At 38.6% G+C, this 21,923-nt stretch overlaps 1 protein-coding gene across 1 annotated transcript in view; it reads right to left on the bottom strand.

Moving 5' to 3' along the window:
• Window positions 1-6,438: 6,438 nt before the first annotated feature.
• HAO1 (hydroxyacid oxidase 1) overlaps window positions 6,439-21,923 on the bottom strand; it is a 50,530-nt gene continuing 35,045 nt past the window's right edge. Inside the window, exons 4-8 of the mRNA XM_019734922.3 lie at window positions 21,509-21,684; window positions 16,246-16,337; window positions 9,324-9,482; window positions 9,144-9,213; window positions 6,439-7,189 (exon numbers count right to left, since the gene is read on the bottom strand). Of these exons, the coding sequence (XP_019590481.3) occupies window positions 7,119-7,189; window positions 9,144-9,213; window positions 9,324-9,482; window positions 16,246-16,337; window positions 21,509-21,684 (568 nt within the window). The 3' untranslated portion in view covers window positions 6,439-7,118. The remainder of the gene's footprint in view (window positions 7,190-9,143; window positions 9,214-9,323; window positions 9,483-16,245; window positions 16,338-21,508; window positions 21,685-21,923) is intronic.

Raw genomic sequence — 21,923 nt, forward strand, 5'->3', positions numbered from 1 at the left:
ATTCTGGCAAATTCTGTTGGACAAGATGTTACAGGCATAGAGAATTTGTGACTCATGGGGCAGACATGGGAAACAACCAAGTTGAACATGACCTGTTCAGTGTTCAAACATTAAATATTCTCCATTTAAAATCTTTACTTAACAATGTAGATATCTATCTTTTCTTGAAAAATCAGAAAATTCACTGGACTTGCATTTTCACTAAAATTAGTTGGAATCAGCTTCCACCAAAAACGTTGCAAACAATCCAACCATACATTTATACAGTGGAGTACGATAGATAGATTAACAGAACTAACTACTGATCTATTCAACAACATGAATGGACTTCACATGCATTGTGCAAGAGAAAACAAAAATACATACTGTATAGTTCCACTTATATGAAGTACAAGAACACAAAAACTGACCTGGGATCCAAGATGGCAGAGTAGATAAATGCTGTGCTTGCCTCATCCAGTGAACACATCAAAATTACAACTAAATTATAGAGCAATGAACCTGGAGAGCCATCTGAAGTTTAGCTGAATAGAAGTTTTACAACTAAGGATATAAAGAAGAAGCCTCATTGAGACGGGTAGGAGGGGCAAAGATGTGGAATGGGCTGGCCCCAAACTCCGTGTGGCAGATGAAAATTGGGAGGGATATCTCAGCCACAGAGGTTCCCCACAGAGGAGCAAGGAAGCCTAGCCCCACACCAGCTTCCCCAACCTGGAGTACTGGTGCCAGGAAGAGGAGCCCCCACAACATCTGGCTGTGAAAAACAGTGGGGATTCCAACCATCTCGGTGGGACAGAAGGCTTTGGGAAACCCAGATGTTTTCGTAAAGTAAGCCCACACAGACTGTTCACAGGCACTCACCCTACGCTCCAGTTGAAGGACAGTGGGAGGTGGGGGAGCACTAGAGACATACAGGGAAAAGACTGATGTATGTAGCTTCAATGCAAGGGCTAGAAGATAGTTGCCACTTTCCCTGTGTGGGGTCTATCACCCATGCAGCCAGCAGATGGGTGTCATCTTTTCTGTGTTGAGACCCTCCCCTATGCCCACTGCTAAATCTGTATCTGAATTGGTCTGGTGAGCTCTGCTTGTTCCACCCTTCTGACCCACTGAGACCCTGCCATGCCTAACTCCATATCACAGGAGGCTTAAATAGTACCTGAACCTTATAGGAACAGCAGGCCTCAGTGTATTCTGGCTTTTTGTGGAGCTACCCCAGACCTGGTACTAGCGGCCGCCGGACTTAGTTCACAGCATGGCCTCTCCCACACACCTACAGGTCTAGCACAGGCAGAAAAAAAACATGGATGGCTTTGTACCCCCTACCACACAGTGACCAACAAGTCACAGGCAGTGGGTGACCTGGGCCTGCACCGGAGCCCTTCCCAAGAGGCCCCAGAACCAACATAATTGGAGGTTGGCTGCGGACTACAGCAGAGCACCACCTGATTAGCCCAACAAGTGGCACACTCAGAAGGCGGTCTCAACAGGCACCAGAGCCTGCTGGGGCAAATCCTGCTTCATGTGGTAAGCTCCCTGCATAGCATCCCATAAGCTATGGATGTGGCCAAACCCCACAACCAGCCAGCCTGAAGGTCAATCTCACCCACTGATATGCCAATAGTAATCAAAACTCAAATATAAGAGGAGGGCTCACACAACCCACACAAGGGACACACTTGGAGGACCCAGCGTAGAAGACCAGGGAGACTGTGCCAGGGCCCCATAGAACATCTACTGTATAAGGCCACCCAGCCAAGCCTGGAGACACAGCAGATCTACTTAATACATAAAAACAAACACAGAGAGGCAGCCAAAATGAGGAAGAAAAGGAATACGTCCCAAATGAAAGAACAGAAGAAAACTCCAGAAAGAGAACAAACTGAAATAGAGGCAAGCAACATACCAGAGACAGAATTAAAAAACACTGGTTATAAGGATGCTCAAGGAAATCAGTGAGAACTTCAACAAAGAGACAGCAAACATAAAAAAAAAATATAGATACCATAAAAAAGAATAAGTCAGAAGTAAACAATACAATAACTGAAATGAAGAATGCACTAGAAGGAATCACCAGCAGACTAGATGAAGCAGAGGATCAAATCAGCAATTCAGTAGACAAAGTAGCATAAAACACCCAATTGGAACAGCAAAAAGAAAAAAGAATACAAAAGAATGAGGATAGTTTAAGAGACCTGTAAGACAACATCAAGCATAACATTTGCATCATAGGGGTACCAGAAAGAGAAAAGAGAAAACAACGGATTGAGAACATATTTAAAGAAATAATGACTGAACACTTTACTAACCTGGAGAAGGAAATAGACATACAAGTCCAGGAAGGGCAGAGAGTCCCAAACAAGAAAAATCCAAAGGGACCCACACCAAGACACATTATAATTAAAATGGCAAAGGTTAAAGACAAAGAATCCTAAAAGCAGCAAGAGAAAGACAACTAGTAACTTATAAGGGAGCCCCCATAAGATTGAAAGCTGATTTCTCAACAGAAACTTTGCAGACCAGAAGAGATTACAGGAAATATTCAAAGTGATAAAAAACAATAATGTAAAACCAAGATTACTCTACCTAGCAAAGCTATCATTTAAAATCAAAGGACAGATAAAGAACTTCCCAGACAAGAAAAAGCTGAAGGAGTTCATCATCACCAAACCAGTATTACAAGGAATGTTAGAGGTAGTACTTTAAGACCAAAAAAAAAAAGAAAAATCCAAAATATGAGTAACAAAATGGCAATTACTTCATTTCTATCAACAATTACTTTCAATGTAAATGGATTAAATGCTCCAATCAAAAACATAGGGTGGCTGAATGGATAAGAAAACAAAACCCTTACATATGCTGCCTGCAAGAGATTCACTTCAGATTGAAAGGCACACAGAGACTGAAAATAAAGAAATGGAAAAAGTTATTTAATGAAAACGGAAATGAAAAAAAAAAAAAAAAGCTGCAATAGCAATACTTATATCAGACAAAATAGACTTTAAAACAAAGGCTATAACAAGAGACAAAGAAGGACCTGGTAATTCCACTTCTGGGTATTTATCTGAAGAAACCCAAAGTGCTACTTGGAGGAGACATGTGCATCTATATGTTCATTGCAGCATTATTTTACAATTGCCAAGATGTGGAGACAGCATGGGTGTCCATCGATGGTTGAATGGATAAAGAGAAGGTGGTACATATATACAATGGAATGTTGTTCAGCTATGGAAGGGAATGTTTTCTTGACGTCTGTGGCAGCATGGGTGGACCTGGAGGGTACTGTGCTGAGTGGAGTATGTGAGACAGAGAAAGACAGATGCAATGTGGTTTCACTTATATGTGGAATCTAAAGAACAAAACAAACAAACAAAACAGAAACAAACTCATAGATACAGAAAACATTTTGATGATTGCCAGATGGAAGGAGTTTTGATGGAGTGGGTAAAAAATCGGATGGGATTAAGAAGTACAAATTGGTTGTTACAAAGTAGTCATAGGGATGTAGTCTATAGCACAAGGAACATAGATAATAACCATGTATGGTGTCAGATAGGTACTAGATTTTTCAGGGTGAAAAACGGGAGGGGTTGGGGGACAGGGTTAAAAAGGTGAAGGGATTAAGAAGTACAAATTTGCAGTTAGAAAATAGTCATGGGGATGTAAAATATAGCATAGCGAATATAGTCAATATGGTAATAACTTTGTATAATGCCAGGTGAGTATTAGACTAGTCTAAATTATATAAATGTCTAACCACTATGCTATACACCTGAAATTAATATAAAATAATATTGAATGTCAACTGTAATAGAAAAATTTAAAAAGGGGAGAAAGGCGAAGGGGAATAAGAGGTTCAAATTTCCAGGTATAAAACAAATAAGTCATGGGGATATGATGTACAGCATAGGGAATATAGTCAGTAATATTGTGATATTGTGGTATGGAGTCAGATGGTTGCTGGACTTACGATGATCACTTTAGGTATATAAATGTTGAATAACTATGGTGTGCACCTGTAACTGATATAACTTTGTATGTTAGCTATATTTAAAAAAAATAAAAATCTAAAAAAAAAAAAAAAAAAATAGAACAGCCCAAACTAATCAATGGCAATGGAAGTTAGCATAAGCTTACTTCTAGTAGAGAGGGTACTTTGGGGATGATGGAAATGTTCTAGATCTTTATCGGGGTGGTAGTGATCACATGGGTGTATATGTAAAATGTATCCACCCATGCACTTAGGTTTCAGCATTTTACACAATTCACTGTAAAGTAGCTTATACCTCAATAAGAAATAAAATTCAACAAAAAGAATCAATTGACTAAGTAGAAGTTGGCCTTAGTAAGTGGAGCATGTCTCACCTCCAACAGCCAGCTCATTACGTGATCAGCTTAGCAAATCTGACTTGATGCTCCTTGCTCTAGACTAGACCAGTGTTTCCCAAAGTGTGATGCCCAGACAAGCAGCATCAGCTTCACCTGGGATTACATTCAAAATGCAGATTTTCAGGCCTCACTCCACACCTGCTGAATCAGAATCAATGGGAGTGGGGCCCAGCAATCTGTTTTCACAAGCCACTCAGTGACCAGGATGCACTCTACAGATGGTGAAACGCTACTCTAGAGTACTACATACATTAAACAACATACAAGAAAAGCTGACTTGGACCGTATTAGACTATCCAGGCCCTATTACTCTACCCCCAACCTATTTCAAGAAACTCAGGAACAGAAAAGTCGATTGGCTTCCTCAAAGAATTTCTCTCAACTTCAAGCAACAAAACCTCCAGAAATGAATGTTTAAATAACCCATCCCTCCCTGTCTTAGCCATAAGATAGCTTTGGTTTTAGTATTGTTACAACTGGACCAGAAACCCTCTCAAAAAATTAAAAGAAAAACAACAGTCTACCATTTTGATTATGGAAACAATATACATCATACAGCATTCTGTTATATTACAACTCTGAAGATAAAACAGAAATTGACATTCACGGAGGGAGCATGTCTCTGAGGATCATAAAAGCATCTAGACATTAACAAATCAAGACCACAAATCCCCATTCTCTTGTAACTTGAATAAAATTTACTTAAAACACAGTATGTGGATCTTCACGTACTGTGGGAAATTACCAAGATTTTAGGACGTCACTGTCCAACCACCTACTATGACGTAGCCCACGGGGATGTTCTTTACCAACAGCAAAGGTCTTTCTGAATCATCTGGGGAAAAATCAAAGAGGTGCTTACGATGTACCTATCAATTGATCAATATTAATTCAGAAGCATAAGACAGTTACACGATATGACAGTAATATTCTCTCTTTGTATTTGGAGAAAATGTGAAGTGGTAGTAACTATTCCTTTTGATAAGATCAAATGATTCTTCTTTACCAGACTTAGATATAATTTCAGAAAGAAAGTTCTGTGTTTGTGTGGAGCATGGATTTAGGAATGCCCTAGCATTTAAAGAAAGAGAGGAAGGAAAGGGGGGAGAGGAGAGAGACAGAGACAGAGAGACAGAGAGAGAGAGATTGAGAGAGAGAGAAATTGGAGAATAAAAAGTATAATAAGAAAACATAATGTAATAATGTTATTTTAAGGTAGTGATTGTATCAATTGTATCATTTAATACTTCACAGTGATTGAATACCAAGGGAGATGGTAAAAAATTAGTTTCAAAGTTACATTGGCTACCAAGGTCACCTACAATCTGTCTGTCATATGCCTGATTTGGAAATAAATCTAAAAGTCATGTGACCAGGGCTTCATGGACATGCAATTAGTGCAGTTGCACAGGACTCCACAGTCAGAAGGGGGCCTTATGCTTGGGCTTAATGCTCTGTGGTTGTTGGCTTGAAATTCTTAATAATTTTATTGAGTTCATGTTTTATAAGCAAAGGCCAAAGGAGGTCTTTACTTGCTGGGGGCTTGAAGCCTAGAATCACACATTGTCCCATCCCCCACTTCCCCTGGATGAGTCCTTGATTGCTGGCTCATCCACTTGCCCAGTGACAGTGTCACCCTGCACCCCAAGGGTCCTGGACCTGGGCACAGAGGAGTCAGGGCAGGTCACAGGACAGTGTCCCAGGCACCTGTGAAGGTCTACACTTGCCCTGTGACTATCCCTGTGCCCAAGGAAACGTGACATTAAATAGCAAATAAAAGATACCATAACATGTTAAGAGAGAAACTGACAAGAAGGAAAAGGCTTTTTTCCTGTTTTTTGAATAAGGGGCCAACATTTATTTTCATTTGGCATGACCCTCACCAATAATGCAGCTAGCACTGCGTGTGAATGGAAAGAAGCAAAAGACAAGGAGAGGAACTAGGTGGTATGATAATTAATGCAGTATGCATAAGGGGAGCAGGGAGGTAATTAGCATTCCAAGATTAAAATGGTTGAAAACCATATTGTTACAAATGGACCAGATAGATTATTTTTAAAAAAGATGCTTTATTTATTTCTGATTAAAAAGCAATATATATCATGAAATATTCAGATATATTCAGATGCTAAAGATGTGAATGGAAATTTACATTCAAAGAAGTAGCACAGCTCAAGGTTTTTAAAAGTATCTAGAAAATCACAAATTACCACCAATTCATTCCAATTCTATCAAGTGCTACCTCCTTAGTACTCTGAATCCAAGTCGCCTGTTTCTCCCGGCACATCCAACCTTTTGAACCCGAGCTTACAACTTAAGAACATTGTTTTAAGGATATCTAAACACAATGCAGGTTAATAAACAGTGAGATCATTATCTTTTCACCTCAGCGTTAGCTACCTTCAATTTTACCAAAGGGTATCTTTTGTTTTTCAGCACTTTAGCTTGCCAGGGGATGACGTTGTCTAAACACATTTTCAATGTTTTCTTTTTAACAGTTAATATATTTCCAGGATGCAAGTCCATTTCTTTCTAAAAGGTTCCTAGGACACCCATTGAAAAGTCAAAAGCAATGAACTAAAAGGGATTGCGATTTTGTTGGAGAAGAACGACATCCTTTGTATTGAAGTGGGGAATTACAGACTGTGGTCACCCTTTGCACAGTGTCTCTTTGTCAAGTAATACATGCTGAAAAAAAAATAATACAGATGGGAAAATATTGTGCACTGTCAGATCCTGGAAAAGGCCAAAGGATTTTTCCTCACCAATGTCTTGTCGATGACTTTCACATTCTGGCACCCTGAAAAAAATAATGCATACATTTAATATGAAATGAATGCAATAATAATCAGGCAGGTAATCGTTTTCCCAAGGAATGTAAAACTTGACAAATGTAAGGTTTATGATTCAAGGTAGCCTTGCCAAATCTTATGTGGCATGAGACCATTTTTATTACCTAAACAGTCCTTAACACAAAATGACTGGCACATATTTTTATTAACACAAAGAGTATATTCTTTCTGCCACATTTAATAGAGAGTCGGTGGCTGAAAGCTCTCTTTTAGGATATGTCTGTAGCAAATGAAAACGTGTAGTGAGGATTCACACAATGACATTCTTCTCACTGAGGCTGTGTCTACACAGGCTCAGCACAGCAGTGAGTACACATTGATCCTGGGGTTTCTATCTATGGGGACAAACCCCCTGGGGTTTCTATTTATGGGGACAATCTGGATGATATGGATCACAGAAAAGGAGACCCTCACTACGTTCAAAAGTGAAGGAGTTGATAATTAACTCAAGGTCATTCTTTGCATCTGGAGGTCCATCTGAGTCACATTTAAAGCAGTGACTAGTAATAATGGTACTTATTTATTTATTCATTCATTCAGAAATTATTGTTTATGTACCAGGCACTCCTCTAGGCACTGGGAACATTGTAGTGAAGACAAAACAGATTCCTGCCTCATGCTTCTTACATTCTGGAGAGGAAAGAGATAATATATAATGCATGTAATTTAAAAATTAAATTATATGATAGATGATCTATAGGAAATGAGAGGTGCTAAAGGTGGAAAAGAATGAAATAATAACAGGCAAAGGAAACTGAAAGGTGATTGGGTGGATGAAGAACAAAATGCCATTTTTAAATAGAGTGGTCAGGATGGACTCCTTTGAGAAAATACAGTGTATGTGTGACTTGGAGGATGTGAGGGAGTTAGCCGTGTAGATATCTGGGGGAAGAGCATCCAGGCAGAGGGAACAGCCAGTGCAAAAGCCCTGTGCCTGAAACATGTCTGGCATAGTCAAGGAACAGCAGAGAGATAAAGGAGGCCTGAGCAGAATAAGCAAGGGTGACAGTAGTAGAAGCTGAGGTCAGAGAGGTGACAGAGGTCAACCCTGTATGGCCTTGCCCACCATTATAAGCACTTTAGCATTTACGCTGAGTAAACCCAGAGCCATTGGAGAATTCTGATCAGAAAAGTGCCATGATCTGAAATAATATTTATAAAGTTCATGCTAACCGCCATGATCAGAATAGGCTGGAGGGGGAGGCAGGCAAGGACAGACAGAGACAGACCTGCAATACCCAAGGGAAAACAGATGATGAGAAGGATACACAGAGAGACTGTCGCAATATCCAAGATAATGAAAGCTGATGACGGCTCTGGCCAGAGTGATGGCAGCAGAGGTGGTGCGTGAGGTCAGATTCTGATTACGTTTTGCAGATAGAGCCTCTGTGGATGTGAGGGTGTGAGGAAAAAGAGGAGTCAGTAATTACTGAGATTTTTGCTCTGAGCAACTGAAACAATGGTATTAACATGAACCGGAGAGTCCACAGGTGGAGCAGGTTTAATAGGAAAAGTGAGCAGTTTTGTTTTGAACAGGTAGTTTGAGATGTCACTTAGACATCCAGGTGGAGGTGTTGACTAGCCAGGTAGGTGTATTGTTCATATGTTACAAGAAGAGGAAGAGTATGATGTAGCATTCACCCTTAAGGTACTCATATTTACCTAACTATCCTGATAAGACCGCCAAAGACAGAGGCTAAGTGTGACAGATTGTGCACATTGCAGTCACTCAGTTCAGAGTCTCTGTACTAGATCTGTAAAGATTGAGCCAACTTCAAATTTAATTCTACCCCCAAATAATTCCATCCTCTTCCCCTTCAAATTCACTTCTTCCTGTCAAGAATCCTGGCTTCAAGACCTCTAGAAGGAAAGGAAGTCATCAATTGGAATAACAAGTCTTACCACTCAAAGCCATGGCCAAACGGAATTCTTCCTTTAGTATCTCAAGGACATCTTGGACACCTTTCTCTCCCTAAGTAAGTAAAAGACACAGATCTTTTGGGTAAGTCATTCTGACTTGTTTCATGTATTTATTTCACTGTCGAATCATCCTATATATTTATTTCTTCATCCTCCAATTACCTGGGAAGCTAAGCCCCAAATGATCGGTCTCCCCACAAACACAGCCTTGGCTCCCAGGGCCAGAGCTTTCAGAACATCAGTGCCTTTCCGAACACCCCCATCCAGGAAGACTTCCACCTTTCCTTCCACAGCCTCCACAATTTCTGGCAGAGCATCAATCTGTGGAGAGAAGAGGTCAATAATGTCACACGATCATGATGAACTGCAACCTAACTCAACCTCCACAGACCGATGACCCTATGACTGGGGCTCAGAGTAAAAGAAACCAAGTAGGAGTGGAATCAACAGTAAAATGATTCCCTCTGGAAATAAAACAGGGACAAACACTAGTAACTGAAAAATCCACTGCTTTTGGAACTGAGTGGCTTATTTTTCTTTAAAGTCCAAGACTATTTTTCTGTTCCTGATACTCCAATTCAAAGACCATTATTTTTAAAAATATAAACACAATTTAAAAATGCTTAACTTTTATATAGTTATTCTTTATAAATGCATAAAAGTAAATGAGATATCTTGCTCATATAAATTATTCTGAATATTATTTACTCATTGAAAATCAGTTGTTAAAGTTCGTACTCAGATGGTAGTATAAGCGGTGATGTATAAAAATGCAAACACGGCTAATAATGAAAAACTTGGTCTCTGATTTCCCTGTCCAACACACTTTGCATTCAGCCAATACATTAGAGAACTCGCCATGAAAATATTTTTCTTGTTTTTAAAGGAATATGACCACATGCATCTTGAAGTTCCTTGTCTTGACTGACATTTGATGATGGCTTATAGCACCACTAGAGAACACACAATCCTCTTAGAGGTTCATCTGGTGGATTGTGTTATTATTCCTGATCCTTCACACCACTCTGAACCCATTTCCTTTCCAAGGCAACTTCTCAGTATTTCCCGCTAAAAAGGAAAAACAAAAACAAAAACAAAAACAGAGTGCACTTGCCCACTCTTTGACATTGGCCTTAGACTTGCAACCTACTTTGGCCAATAGCATATGAACAGAGAGGGCAGAATGTCATTTCTGGGCATAGGCCTTAAGCAACCTCTTGAGTCTCAACTTTCTCTTGTACCTGTGCCATTTGCCAGAAGAGGAGATTCCCCTCGGCAATGCTTCCCCTTTAGCTGGGCCCCAAGATAAATATTCAAGCTACAGAGGTAGCCCAGCCAAGTCCAGCTGGACCTGAAACTGGGAGCACAGCCATCTAACCAGTACCAAGTCTGTATCAGCATGCCCCCAGTTCACACAAAGTTTCATGGGAATAAATTACTGTTGATTTAAATCACTGAGCTTGAAATCTTGTTTTATAACATCATGTGGCAATAGCGAATATAGTTGGCTAATAGTCAATATAGTTAATAGCTAATAGCTGATGCAGTCGGCGACTTTGATGTAAATTTTTGCATTCGAGAATGGAAAGAATTCCCAAGGTGACCTGTAGGTCAAAATCTGTAGAAATTACCCACGTTCATACCAAAATATTTCAATATAAAATTAAGTCCAATCCCCATTTAAAATGCATGCTGGAAAAGCTACCATACATTCAAGGGCAGTTTTCTTGGAAATAATTGTAGTGAAATCACTCAAAGTCTTTCCCACTTCTCCCCTAAAGTTTTAGAGGCTAAACTTAAAGGGAGTTTTATGTAAAAGGCTGAAGACCAAACCCAGCAACAGATTTGGAGGAAGTGAAGGCAACATTTGGCGTGCGGCCTCTAAATGTTTGGCAAGCAATGTGATTTTCCCCTTTTCCTTTTGGCTTTCCTGCCTTGCCACACATGCTTTGGATCCATTTACATATGCCCCCTTACTTATACATAGTCCTGCTTTTACAGTCAGGCAAGTTACATCAACATATAAATGCTACAATTTTCAAGCGATGATGCAAGCTATAATTAAGCATATTTCCCCATTTGAAACCAGAACCAAAGAAAAATATTAGCTAGCTTGGGTTCAATACACATTTTTCAAACTTAGCAAGTCTCTTTAGTTATTTCCAATGCCCAACCCGGCCTAAAAGGAAGCTAATAAGGATACTGAAAATGTGAATCCTGGGTTATAAAACGGAACCCAGATTGGTGTTTCATGTGTCTGTGGACAAGGGGACTCTGTCTGTTGCAGAGCAATCCTCTCCTTCTCTCTTTTTCTTTCCTTCACTGCAGTTTTTACTGGGTGTGTATTTCAGAGAATAATTCTGATCAGAGGGGATTAAATAAATAAGTAAATATAGTAGACAAATCCACTATTTTATGACTGTTATGTTTCCTTCTTTTCAGCGTGCTACACATCTAAGAGACCATTCATTGCAGCTCTCTTTTCCTTAGCGGTTCCTTAGACAACTAATTGTGGGCTTAACTCCAGTGGGGTTAATCTACAGGAAAATATGGTAAGATCCCAATATACTATTGCTTATTTATCCACCCATTCATTGACTTATCAAACACTTTACTGAGGACCTGGTATATTCAACATGTATGCCAGGCAGTTTAAGGGATCCTGAAAGAAAAATCGCAGAGATGCAGGGAAGAATCCTACACAGATCTGACTCACAGAGACTCCTGCTCAAGTCATACTCTTCCAGCGTGCTCCTTGTTCCTCCAAACTTCCACTCACAAGGAGCTCTTATCTTTCTATCTTCCTATAGCATTCATTGTTAGTACTACTGATTTCTGACACTTTAGTCATGGAAGCCTTTGAAGGTTTCACACCAAAGAAGTCGAACATAAATCAAAGCAGATAAAGCCAGAGCTTCTTTACTTAAATGTCATGGAGACCGAGTCCAGGCCACAGGCCATAAATCCTTCTCTGACTCTACCCTACTCCATCCATCTCCACCTACCATGTTTCCCCAAAAATAAGATGCATTTGCTGCAAAAGATGTATTAGAGCTTATATTCAGGGGATGTCATCCTGAAAAATCATGCTAGGGCTTATTTTCCAGTTAGGTCTTATTTTCGGGGAAACATGGTATCACACTTCACCAGGCAGCCCTGGGGTGGAGGGGGTTCTACTAAGCAAACTTAGACAATCACGGGCCCATGGAGGCTTGGCTGATTGTTTGCAATTGCAAAAATCGGTACAATTATTTCCCTTCCTATCTTCATTTCCTTGCAATGTAACATTTCATCTCCTCCCATCACAGGGCAGAAATGGGTCAATTTCCTCACCCCTTGTATCTGAACTAGCCCTTGTGCCCAACAGAATGTGAGAGAAATGACAACTCGTCTGTTCTAATCCTAGATCACAAGAGGCCTTGCATGCTTGCACTTACTGTGGAGGAACTCTCCCACTGCATGAGAACCAGCCCACTAAGTACTAGAAGTGAGACCAAGCAGAGCTGTCCCTGCTGAGGTCATCCTACACCAGCCTGTCCTAGTAAACCCAAAAGCTGACCACAGGTTCACAGGAGTGAGCCCAGCCAAGACCAGGAAAACAGCCCAGCTAATCTCAGCCCAAACTGCCAATTTACAAAATTGTGCCGTAAGTAAATGGCTATTGAATTTAGCCAGTAAGCTTCAGAGTGGTTTGTTACACAGTGAAAGCTAACTGATACATCAAGTGTTTCTCAAAGGTAGAATTGCATGGATCCTGTTTAATAGGAAACAAATAAAATCTCTTAGATCTCATAGAAGACGCCCAAGCAGTCAATTTTGGAAACCCACATACTTATTTTATGAAACTGTTCAACAGTTGACAATTTTCACTGGAAAAGAATGTCATATTTTTAAGCTTAAATCAGTTTGGGTCCCATTAGCATGAAAACAAAAATGAAAAATAAAATGCTGCTATGGTTCAGACTCCAGAGAATTCGTCTTTACAGCCCAGTTTGAGATGCTGCAATACGGGTTTTGGAAGTCTATTTGATTCGATCATATTTTTCTCTAATTACTTTAAGACCAATCTTGGACACATTATTGTCCTTGAGGGTAAGGAGCTTGATGTGAACTTAAATTTTTAATTCCTTTTGGGTATAGCAGAGGTCTGGCCGTAGTTCTCAGTAGGCTGGTGTTAAGACGAACTAAACTTAAACTTCTATTCTAGGAGTACTAGTGCTAAGTATTTCCCCATCCAAGGGAACTCTGTAATGTACAGAAATGCACAAATCACATAGTCCAGTCACTTTTTTCTTTCAATCAACACAATACTATGAAGAAGCTTAGGTGGAAAATTTAAGCAACTTGCTCACTTAGCTCTCACACCTTAGGAGAGGCAAGACAAGAACTTGAACCTAAGACCCTAGACCATTGCAGTGCTCGTCCTATGACATCACTCTGCCTCTTTGATTCTGACTTGTGATGTCACGGAATCTGTGGGAGAACAAGTCTTTCTGTGCATCTACTGAAAAGTTTTATACCACAGCCTCCTTCAAGCACTTGACCACTCACCTCATACTAAGGAATAAAACATCCTCTCTGTCAGCCGAATCCTTTCTCACATTTCTCTCACCATCATTGGCCTTAAATTTGCTCTAAAGTATGAGGCTAAACTCAAGCAACCATCTCCTCTCTTGCATACAGCATGCAAAGGGGGAGGGTCATAGTTTTTTTAAAACAGTCCGGAGACCACAGGTCAAAAAGCCTTTTATATAAATTTCCGTATCTCCTCAGCCAGAGGAAAATAAACCACATCATTTAGATATTTTTCTCTTAAAATCTAGTTAGATTTGATTTCAGTAGATTTAGATATTATTTTTAGAAAACAAACCTAATTTGGCCCGCACACAAAATCTATGTCTTCATACACTGGAGAGGCATAAATCCACAAAAAGCCTTGAGCTGTGACCAACCAACTTCTCCCTGCCCAGAGGAGGTCTTCACTCTCCAACTTTTATTTATCTGCCGACAACATTTAATATCACCTAAGAAGATAGGTCTCTATAAGTTTAACTGAATTGGAAAGGGTTGAAAGCTTCCAGTTTTATGATTTCAATTCTTGACAATGTAATCCTTCAGTATGCAAAGACTTGGTTCATTCCTACCATTAGTGCTTTAGGAAAAACTATGAGTACAGATATGTACACCCAATATTCCCTTGTAGTCATTGAATCTCCCCTAAGACCTACACAGCTGGTCTATGGATTTAGTTAAATCAACCTGCTAGCTCAATGAAACAACAATCCATTACTACTTGACTAAATTATTTGTTCTATTCTACGTAGAGTTGTTTGAATAAATTCAACTGTTCACCCCAGTTAAAGCCATCCATTTAATAACTATGACTGAGTGATTCTGATAAAAAGGGGGAAAAGGCACATGATCATCCATTTGAGAGATAGTGGTCTAGAAAGTCCATCCACATTATTTGAATATATTATTTTTAAGTTTTGTTACATGATGCTAGCTTACTTTGCCTATAATAAACTGGATTATAGGATATTTAAGTATAAGGCTCCAAAGAGATAATCTAATGATGTTTAAACTTTCAAAGGTGAGAAAAATAAGATTTGGAATGGAAATTGATTCCCTTTGCCCTGTCTCAGTTCAGGTGCTTCTCTCTTTCCTCGGTTATCATAAAAATCTAGGCCACCTAATTGATCTTCCTGCCTCCTGTCACACCAAAATCCAATTTATAAGACTCATTGCTGCTAAATCAAACTCTTCTATTACATATCCAATGACTCATCATATTCAAGAACCTCCTCCCTTACCTGTCCAGGTAGGCATATTTCCTAGGACTCTCCCACCCCCACCAGGTGCTGCAAACAAAATGGATTCCTTGGAATTCCCCAAACACATCCCATTCTTTCTCAGTCCATATTTAGGCTCACACCTCTAAAAACAGGGGTCCTATGAGGACAGAGCAGAGGTGAAAGGCAACTGCAAAACCACTGCCTCATCTAAATGCATCTTGGCCAAGTGCCCACAAATGGGCAGCATGGAAGGGAACTACTTTTTAATACCCCACCCCACCTACAGCTCCTGGCCCTCACTCAGGATCATGCATCCATGAAATCCACCCCAGGATACACGTATGTGTCTGTCTCCATGACTTTTAATCCATTTCTGGGCCCCTAATCCTTGCCCTTAAAATCTGCCCCAGTGCCTCTGTTGGTCTCCTTGGCTCTTGGCCTTCTTGGGGCTATTTTCCTTCACAGTTTTAACTCAGTCCCAAACCTTTCCAGACAGTTTAGTTTACTTTTATATCTAGATTTTGGACTCTGGTTTGCCTAGCATAATGTGTATAGTGTATAAAAGCCATAGATGCACACTGGGAATCTCCTGGGCAGCTTTAAAATATACTGACGTTTATGCCCCCAGAGATTCTGACGAATTGATCTGGGAGGCAGCCTGGGCATCAGGATTCTTTAAAGTTCCCCAAGTGAACTTTAAAGTTCTCATGTGCAGCCAGGGAGCTCATAGCTTAAGTAGAGTAGCCTGCTTGCAGCTGGTCTCCCCGCACATGGACCATAGGATTTCCATCTCTTTTCCCACCCAGCCACCCTCTCTCGGCAGCTCTTCAAACCCATGTCCACAGGATATTCTAGTCTTTCCCTCCTCCTGAATTCTTGTCACAATTTTATCAATGATCTCAAACTCCACCGAGTTTTTACATTAGCTTTTAATTACAACTATCTGTTAGCACGTCTCTTTTCTTGGACTTTTATGGCATAATCACTCCATATTGTACCTGTCAGTACACCTATGAATACAAAAATAATCCCTACCCACAAATGACTTGTTATTTAACAAGGGCTTTCATAAATTTACAAATAAATGTATTGGACTAATTAAAGATCTAATTTAAGTAGTTATGTGCCACTAAACTTAAAATTCAAGATCTCACATACATATTCATATATATGTCACCTTGAGCATTCACACAAAAATATTCACAGAGAAGAGGCAGACACAGAGATAATCAAAACTGTGATGCAAATGAGAACTCCAAAGAGAAACCCCGTCATACGCCGCAACTCACAGTGGCTGGCACCCCGTCAAGTTGTCGAGCCCCATGATTTGACACCAAGATCCCATCCAAACCATGTTTAACTGCCTCCACGGCATCGTCTCCTAGAAAAAGCAGGACAAGCATTAATGGAAAAAGCAACTTAACAGATGGCTTGGGTTTAGAGGTTGAAGCACCGCTGTCAAAGGGAGCCTGACCTCACACATACACAAGTATAATTTGCTGGGAACCTTTAGGACAGAAATATACCCAAGCATTAGATCTAGAGCAGTCGTGATAATTTCCTTGGCGAAAAAAAGTTAGCACTTACAATTTAATTATAAATAAAATTACCAGTAGATACCAAATTGACATGCAGTTAAAACTTATTTATCCTCATAAAGAAGTACCTTTGCTAAGTATTTTTTATTACTGTTAATAAGATCATGCCATTTAGCATTAAGCAGAATTACTCCTCTACAGTTTCAATAGCATAAAAGAATATATGTGGCAAGTGCTTTAGGTGTAACAGGTAATGAACAAGTCTAATTCAAAAATATTTTTAAATACAGATTTATAACTTCAGTAATTATTTTAAGTTATATTGTTCTGTAATTAAATGTATTTTGACCATTGAAATCTGTCAAAAGGTAATATTAAAATTATGTTAAATCTCTAATCATGCTTCCAAGTATATTGATTTCTGAAACTATAGTTTTAAAATACATTGTTCTCTTAAATCAAGTTCCAACATTTTTTTTTTATGTTTTATATTTTAAACTATTATTTTCAGCATTCTCCCAGTAACAAATGATTTGTTAACAGAATGTAAGTAATACTAGTTCTCAAATTTAACACTAAAAATAATTGGTGTAAGGTTGTAATGAAAATCAGATTTTTGGAAACTTACGCAGATGGGTACAGAATATTGTATATATTTATAAATTCAACAATGGAGGTGAAGGGCAGGCCTGACTAAGAATAATAAGATTCATAGGAGAATCTGTAACTCTGATGGTTTTCAAATTTTATGCTAAAACACCATTTCCAAAATGTGTTTCATGGAACACCACTTTCCAAATATTCTAAGTTTTTAAAACAGTGCTGATATTATTTTTCTTCTAAAATTATAGGTATATGAAAATGTTAAATCCATGTTTTATAGACTGAATGTTTGTGTCCCCCCAAAATCCATAACCTCCAATGTGACAGTATTTGAAGATGGGGTCTTTGGGAAATAAGTATGGTAAGATGAGGTCATTAGGATGGGGCTCTCATGATGATATTAGTGCCCCTATAAGAAGATAGCAGAGAGCTCTCATTCTCTCTCTCTCTCTCTCTCTCTCTCTCTCTCTCTCTCTCTCTCTCCAAGTTCCTACAAAGAAGAGGTCATGTGAGAACACAGTTAAAAAGTGGCCTCTGCAACCCAAAGGAAGAGCCTACACCAGAAAATGACCATGGTGGAACCCTAATCTAAGACTTCCAGCCATCTGAATTGTGAGAAAATAAATTTTTGTTAAGCTACACAGTCTATGATATTTTGTTATGGAAGCTAGGCTAAGACATCATGTCATCAGGTGGTTGTTGTTAGAATCCACCTTTAGGAAATGCTATGAGAGACTCTAAAATGCAATTAAATAGTATGAAAGGTGTTCTGATATATAAATATCAGTGTTTACCAACTAACTTCTTTGTATGTTATTTATTCATCTGTAAGCCTGAGTTGTTAGGCATTTTATTATATACTCAAATGATTGATATTCTATATTTATTTCATATTAAATATAAAATCTAGTGTTTCTATGAGACTGTTTTATGGCTGTTTTAATCCAAGTTTTACATTTTATTTTAACACAGAGAGAAAACCATGCTGCCTTAATGAGAGGATCAAACTGCTCTGATTTAGGAAAATGTTCATGAACTTTTGATATTTTCATTAATGCTTAGAGTTTATGAATATGGCATTCCACATTTGTTAATTGCCAGTCACTACGTTAATTGATTGACAAATATAATAGTCAATAGGGAATAGTAGTGTTTGCTATTTTATTAATACATTATTTCCATATTTAATCTAAAATACCAAAGTGAAGTGTAAATATTCAAGATTTACCCTCACGGCCTCGGGGCTTTTGACCCGGACTCTGTTATATCTTAGCTTTTGACCAGGACTCTTTTATATCTTACAGGAATTTAGTAACTCAATCCTAGATACATGGTAGCAGTTTTGAACACAATCCAGGAACACTGAGTGAATATCCTCTGAGAGTGTCTTGAAAAAAAAATTGTATAGAAAATGAGCTAGTTAGAAAACAGTTTCTGAGAAACAAAAAGCCACTATAGAAGTGAGACAACCTAGTTAAATATTTTAACTAAAAAAAACCCAACAACTCTAAAAAGCATTATGCCTTTGCTCATAAAGCCATTTGTTTGTTAGCGTGAGTTCTAGCAAAGACCAAATCCTGTCTCAAATACATGTTTGGAGTTTGTGTTGAAGTTTTCCAAGGGCAGAGTTTAACCACAGGAAGAGATTACATCTTGTACTCCAATTTGCATTCATTAAAATGCAATTCTTAAAATGGTGGTAATAGATATTTTTCCAGTTGCCCATGATTCCATGTGCCTGCAAACATAATCTGCATCTTTCTGGTTAAAGAAAAATGAAAGAAGATAGGCGACTCTCAGTCAATCCGTGTGACTTAACTTCTCAGTGAAGATCTGTGAAATAGTGAGTACTAATTAGCCCAGAATGGGCCCCGCCATCCTTGAACTGCTCCCCACCCCCATCCAGATTGAGGCTACGAACTACTCCATGCAGTTGTTGTCATAGAGGTGATTCTTGTTTGTTAAATAAATGAAATCAATAGTTACAGAAAAACTAGACATTCTAAACTGTACTTGTATAAACAAGTTATTTCCTTTCAAATGCCAAATGTCCCATCACTCTTTCTTTTGCTTTTGAGCATTCTCTAATTTATAGACTCATCTAATTTTCACTGAGGATTTTGCTTAGTAAACATCTGGGCTATTTATTGTGTGCAAAACATTGTGAAAATATGTAGAAACAAGTCATACGATCCATATGGATGCGAAGGTGGTGGTCCTGATCAAGATGACAACAGAATGAAGTTCTAGAAGCCAAAGTATTTTTAACAAAACACGTGATAGTAAAGTCTAATTCAATAGATTTCCATCATATTCTAGAGGACCAACTTGTAGAAAATGATATATATTGGGAATCTTAATTGGAAAAGTTAGTTAAAAAAAATGCATAATCTCTTTCTTATATTTGTTCCCTATTAAACATAGACAAATATGGGACCATACTAAAATTTTATTCTTCCTTGGTGTTTTCAAGTCAGTTGCCCTGGGCTACCACTATGATGTGAGTGAATTAAATGCTTGAAAATGCATTAATTTTCTAATTCAATTGCATTCTCTCAGTTCCTTCAAGTCAGGCACAATTATGTCTTGACTGATCAACAACAGTTTCTTAAATGTGCTATCTGCCCCTAGTTTTGCCACTTCCATCCATTAGTTCCATTATAGAAAGTGTGACTTTTCTAAAATGCTAATCTGATGATGTTCCTTGCTCCCTGATGAAGATCCTTAGTAATCCTCAAACATCTTACAGTCTACCTTCTCTAATATGGCTTATATGTTTTATAAGTTGTTACTTATAACTGCCTTATTTTACCAGTATTTCAGTCTGAGAGTCATTTGCTCTGATATCATAGCAAAACTCAAGCATCATCTTTCATTCGGAAATGAAACCTTCCCTGACCTACTCTTATAATTGCCCACACCCTCTTTTAAACACCCTTATACCACATACATTTTGATCTCAGCACTTATAACAGCTTATTGCACCCAAATTCTTGTTTATATATCTGTCCCTTTTTGGCTAGGGACCTCAAATAATAATAATAATTATTATTTTTTTTAAATTTAGCACACGGTAAGCATGATACATGTTTACGTAAGGAATGGCTGAGTGAATGAATAAGTGATTTGACAAGTGCATGAATGGGGCAGAACCTTCAGGCTAATGTTAGAACCTACAGTTGAGTGCAGCTATAGGAAGTAGCACTAATAATCACGGATGACAATATGGATGTGAGAAAGGGCAGTGAAACTGTTGTTTAAAAGTGTTTGTAACATCAGGCTATACTCACTGAAATTTAATTTTTCAGAAATTTTGGACTAGGACAATGCTCAACTGGAAAGAGTGCAACAATATTTTTTTAAAAGCACAGATTAAGACCGATTTAAATATATCCCCACTACTTGAAAGCTTCACTGGACCCATTCTTTTACTTTTATTAGCTTCATTCTGCATACGTAAGATTAAATAGATAAAGTCAGTGGTAGACCTAGAGCTTTACAAATAGGGGCCATGGGACTCACACGTATTCAAGTAAAACCTATAAAAAGTTTTGATTCTAAGTTGTTGTTAAACCCTGAGACAAGTTAATAGAATTTCTCACCCCCGAGCCATTTACATAATTTTTTCCATTTAAAATAATATGTATTTGGCAGTTATCTATTTACTCATACTGAAAAAAAAAAAAGGTTTTCAAAGGCAAGAAAACATTTTGATGGGTGAACACATTTACACTCCAAATTATTACAGTCACTGGTACATTCCTGTGGGATTGAATACATGTGGGATTGAATAGTGGGGAAGTAGTTCCTTAATACCCATGGCTGGATAACTGAGGATTTTAATGTCCTAGTCAACCATTCTTTAAAGGGAGGTGATGTGAGATCACCACACTCAAAAATCAGTCCTAGTCATAAGTACTTGGAGGAAACAGGAGAAAAATAGAAAAGGCTCTTAAAACAGGTCTGGGCTGTCATAATATCATCCTTGGGGCTTCTCATTGGCCTGAGAGAAACAGTTGCAGCCTTCAGTCAAAGTAGAACCTTCTAGTAGGTTGGTGCAAAAGTAACTGCAGTTTTAAAGGTTAAAAACAATTGCAAAAACCGCAATCACTTTTGCACCAACCTAATAGATCTTGCCAAGATCCATGATTTGGTGACAGCTCCAAAATAAGGCAACAGCATCCCAGTGCTTTAAAAAGGGTGAGTTCTTACTTCAGGAGAGTCCTGCTGTCCTTCAGTATATTGCCTAAGAATGAGGAAATACTAACTTCAAAAGAGAGAATTGAGAGATGGAATGTCGCTTTCGATATCCATGTTAATTCTTCCTGATTGTTTTCCCTTAGAAACATCACGATGATATCTACAAAGGATCATAAAATCAGTATGAACTCAAGTAGAGAAAGAAACAAACCTCTCAAAATGCCTTTTGCGACAATTGGTAGTGATGTCAGCCCCCTCAGCCATTTAATATCCTCCCAGCTGATAGATGGGTCTATCGCTTTAGCCACATAGGAAGCAAGTCCGCTGTTGTCTCCAAAATTCTCCTTAGGAGAAAATGCTAAATCACTGGTTTCAAAATTTTTCATTCTGAAATAAAGATATATATGTAAAATGAGAAACTTCCCAAAGTTAGAGTTATCTTTACAATGACTCATTCAAAGGGGAAAAAAAAGTTACCGTTTTCAAATCAATTGGCTGTTCATGCCTCAACCATCGATAGGTTGGTTGCATGCATATTTTCCATGGTTTGATGTAGGGTTCTGGGATAAAATGTGACAGTCTAGTGGACTTAACTGGTTATTTAAAGTTTAGCTTTCATCTTAGGC

This window comes from Rhinolophus sinicus, chromosome 13 (assembly GCF_057876585.1).
Source record: "Rhinolophus sinicus isolate RSI-liver-muscle chromosome 13, RSI-T2T, whole genome shotgun sequence".
Lineage (NCBI taxonomy): Eukaryota > Metazoa > Chordata > Mammalia > Chiroptera > Rhinolophidae > Rhinolophus > Rhinolophus sinicus.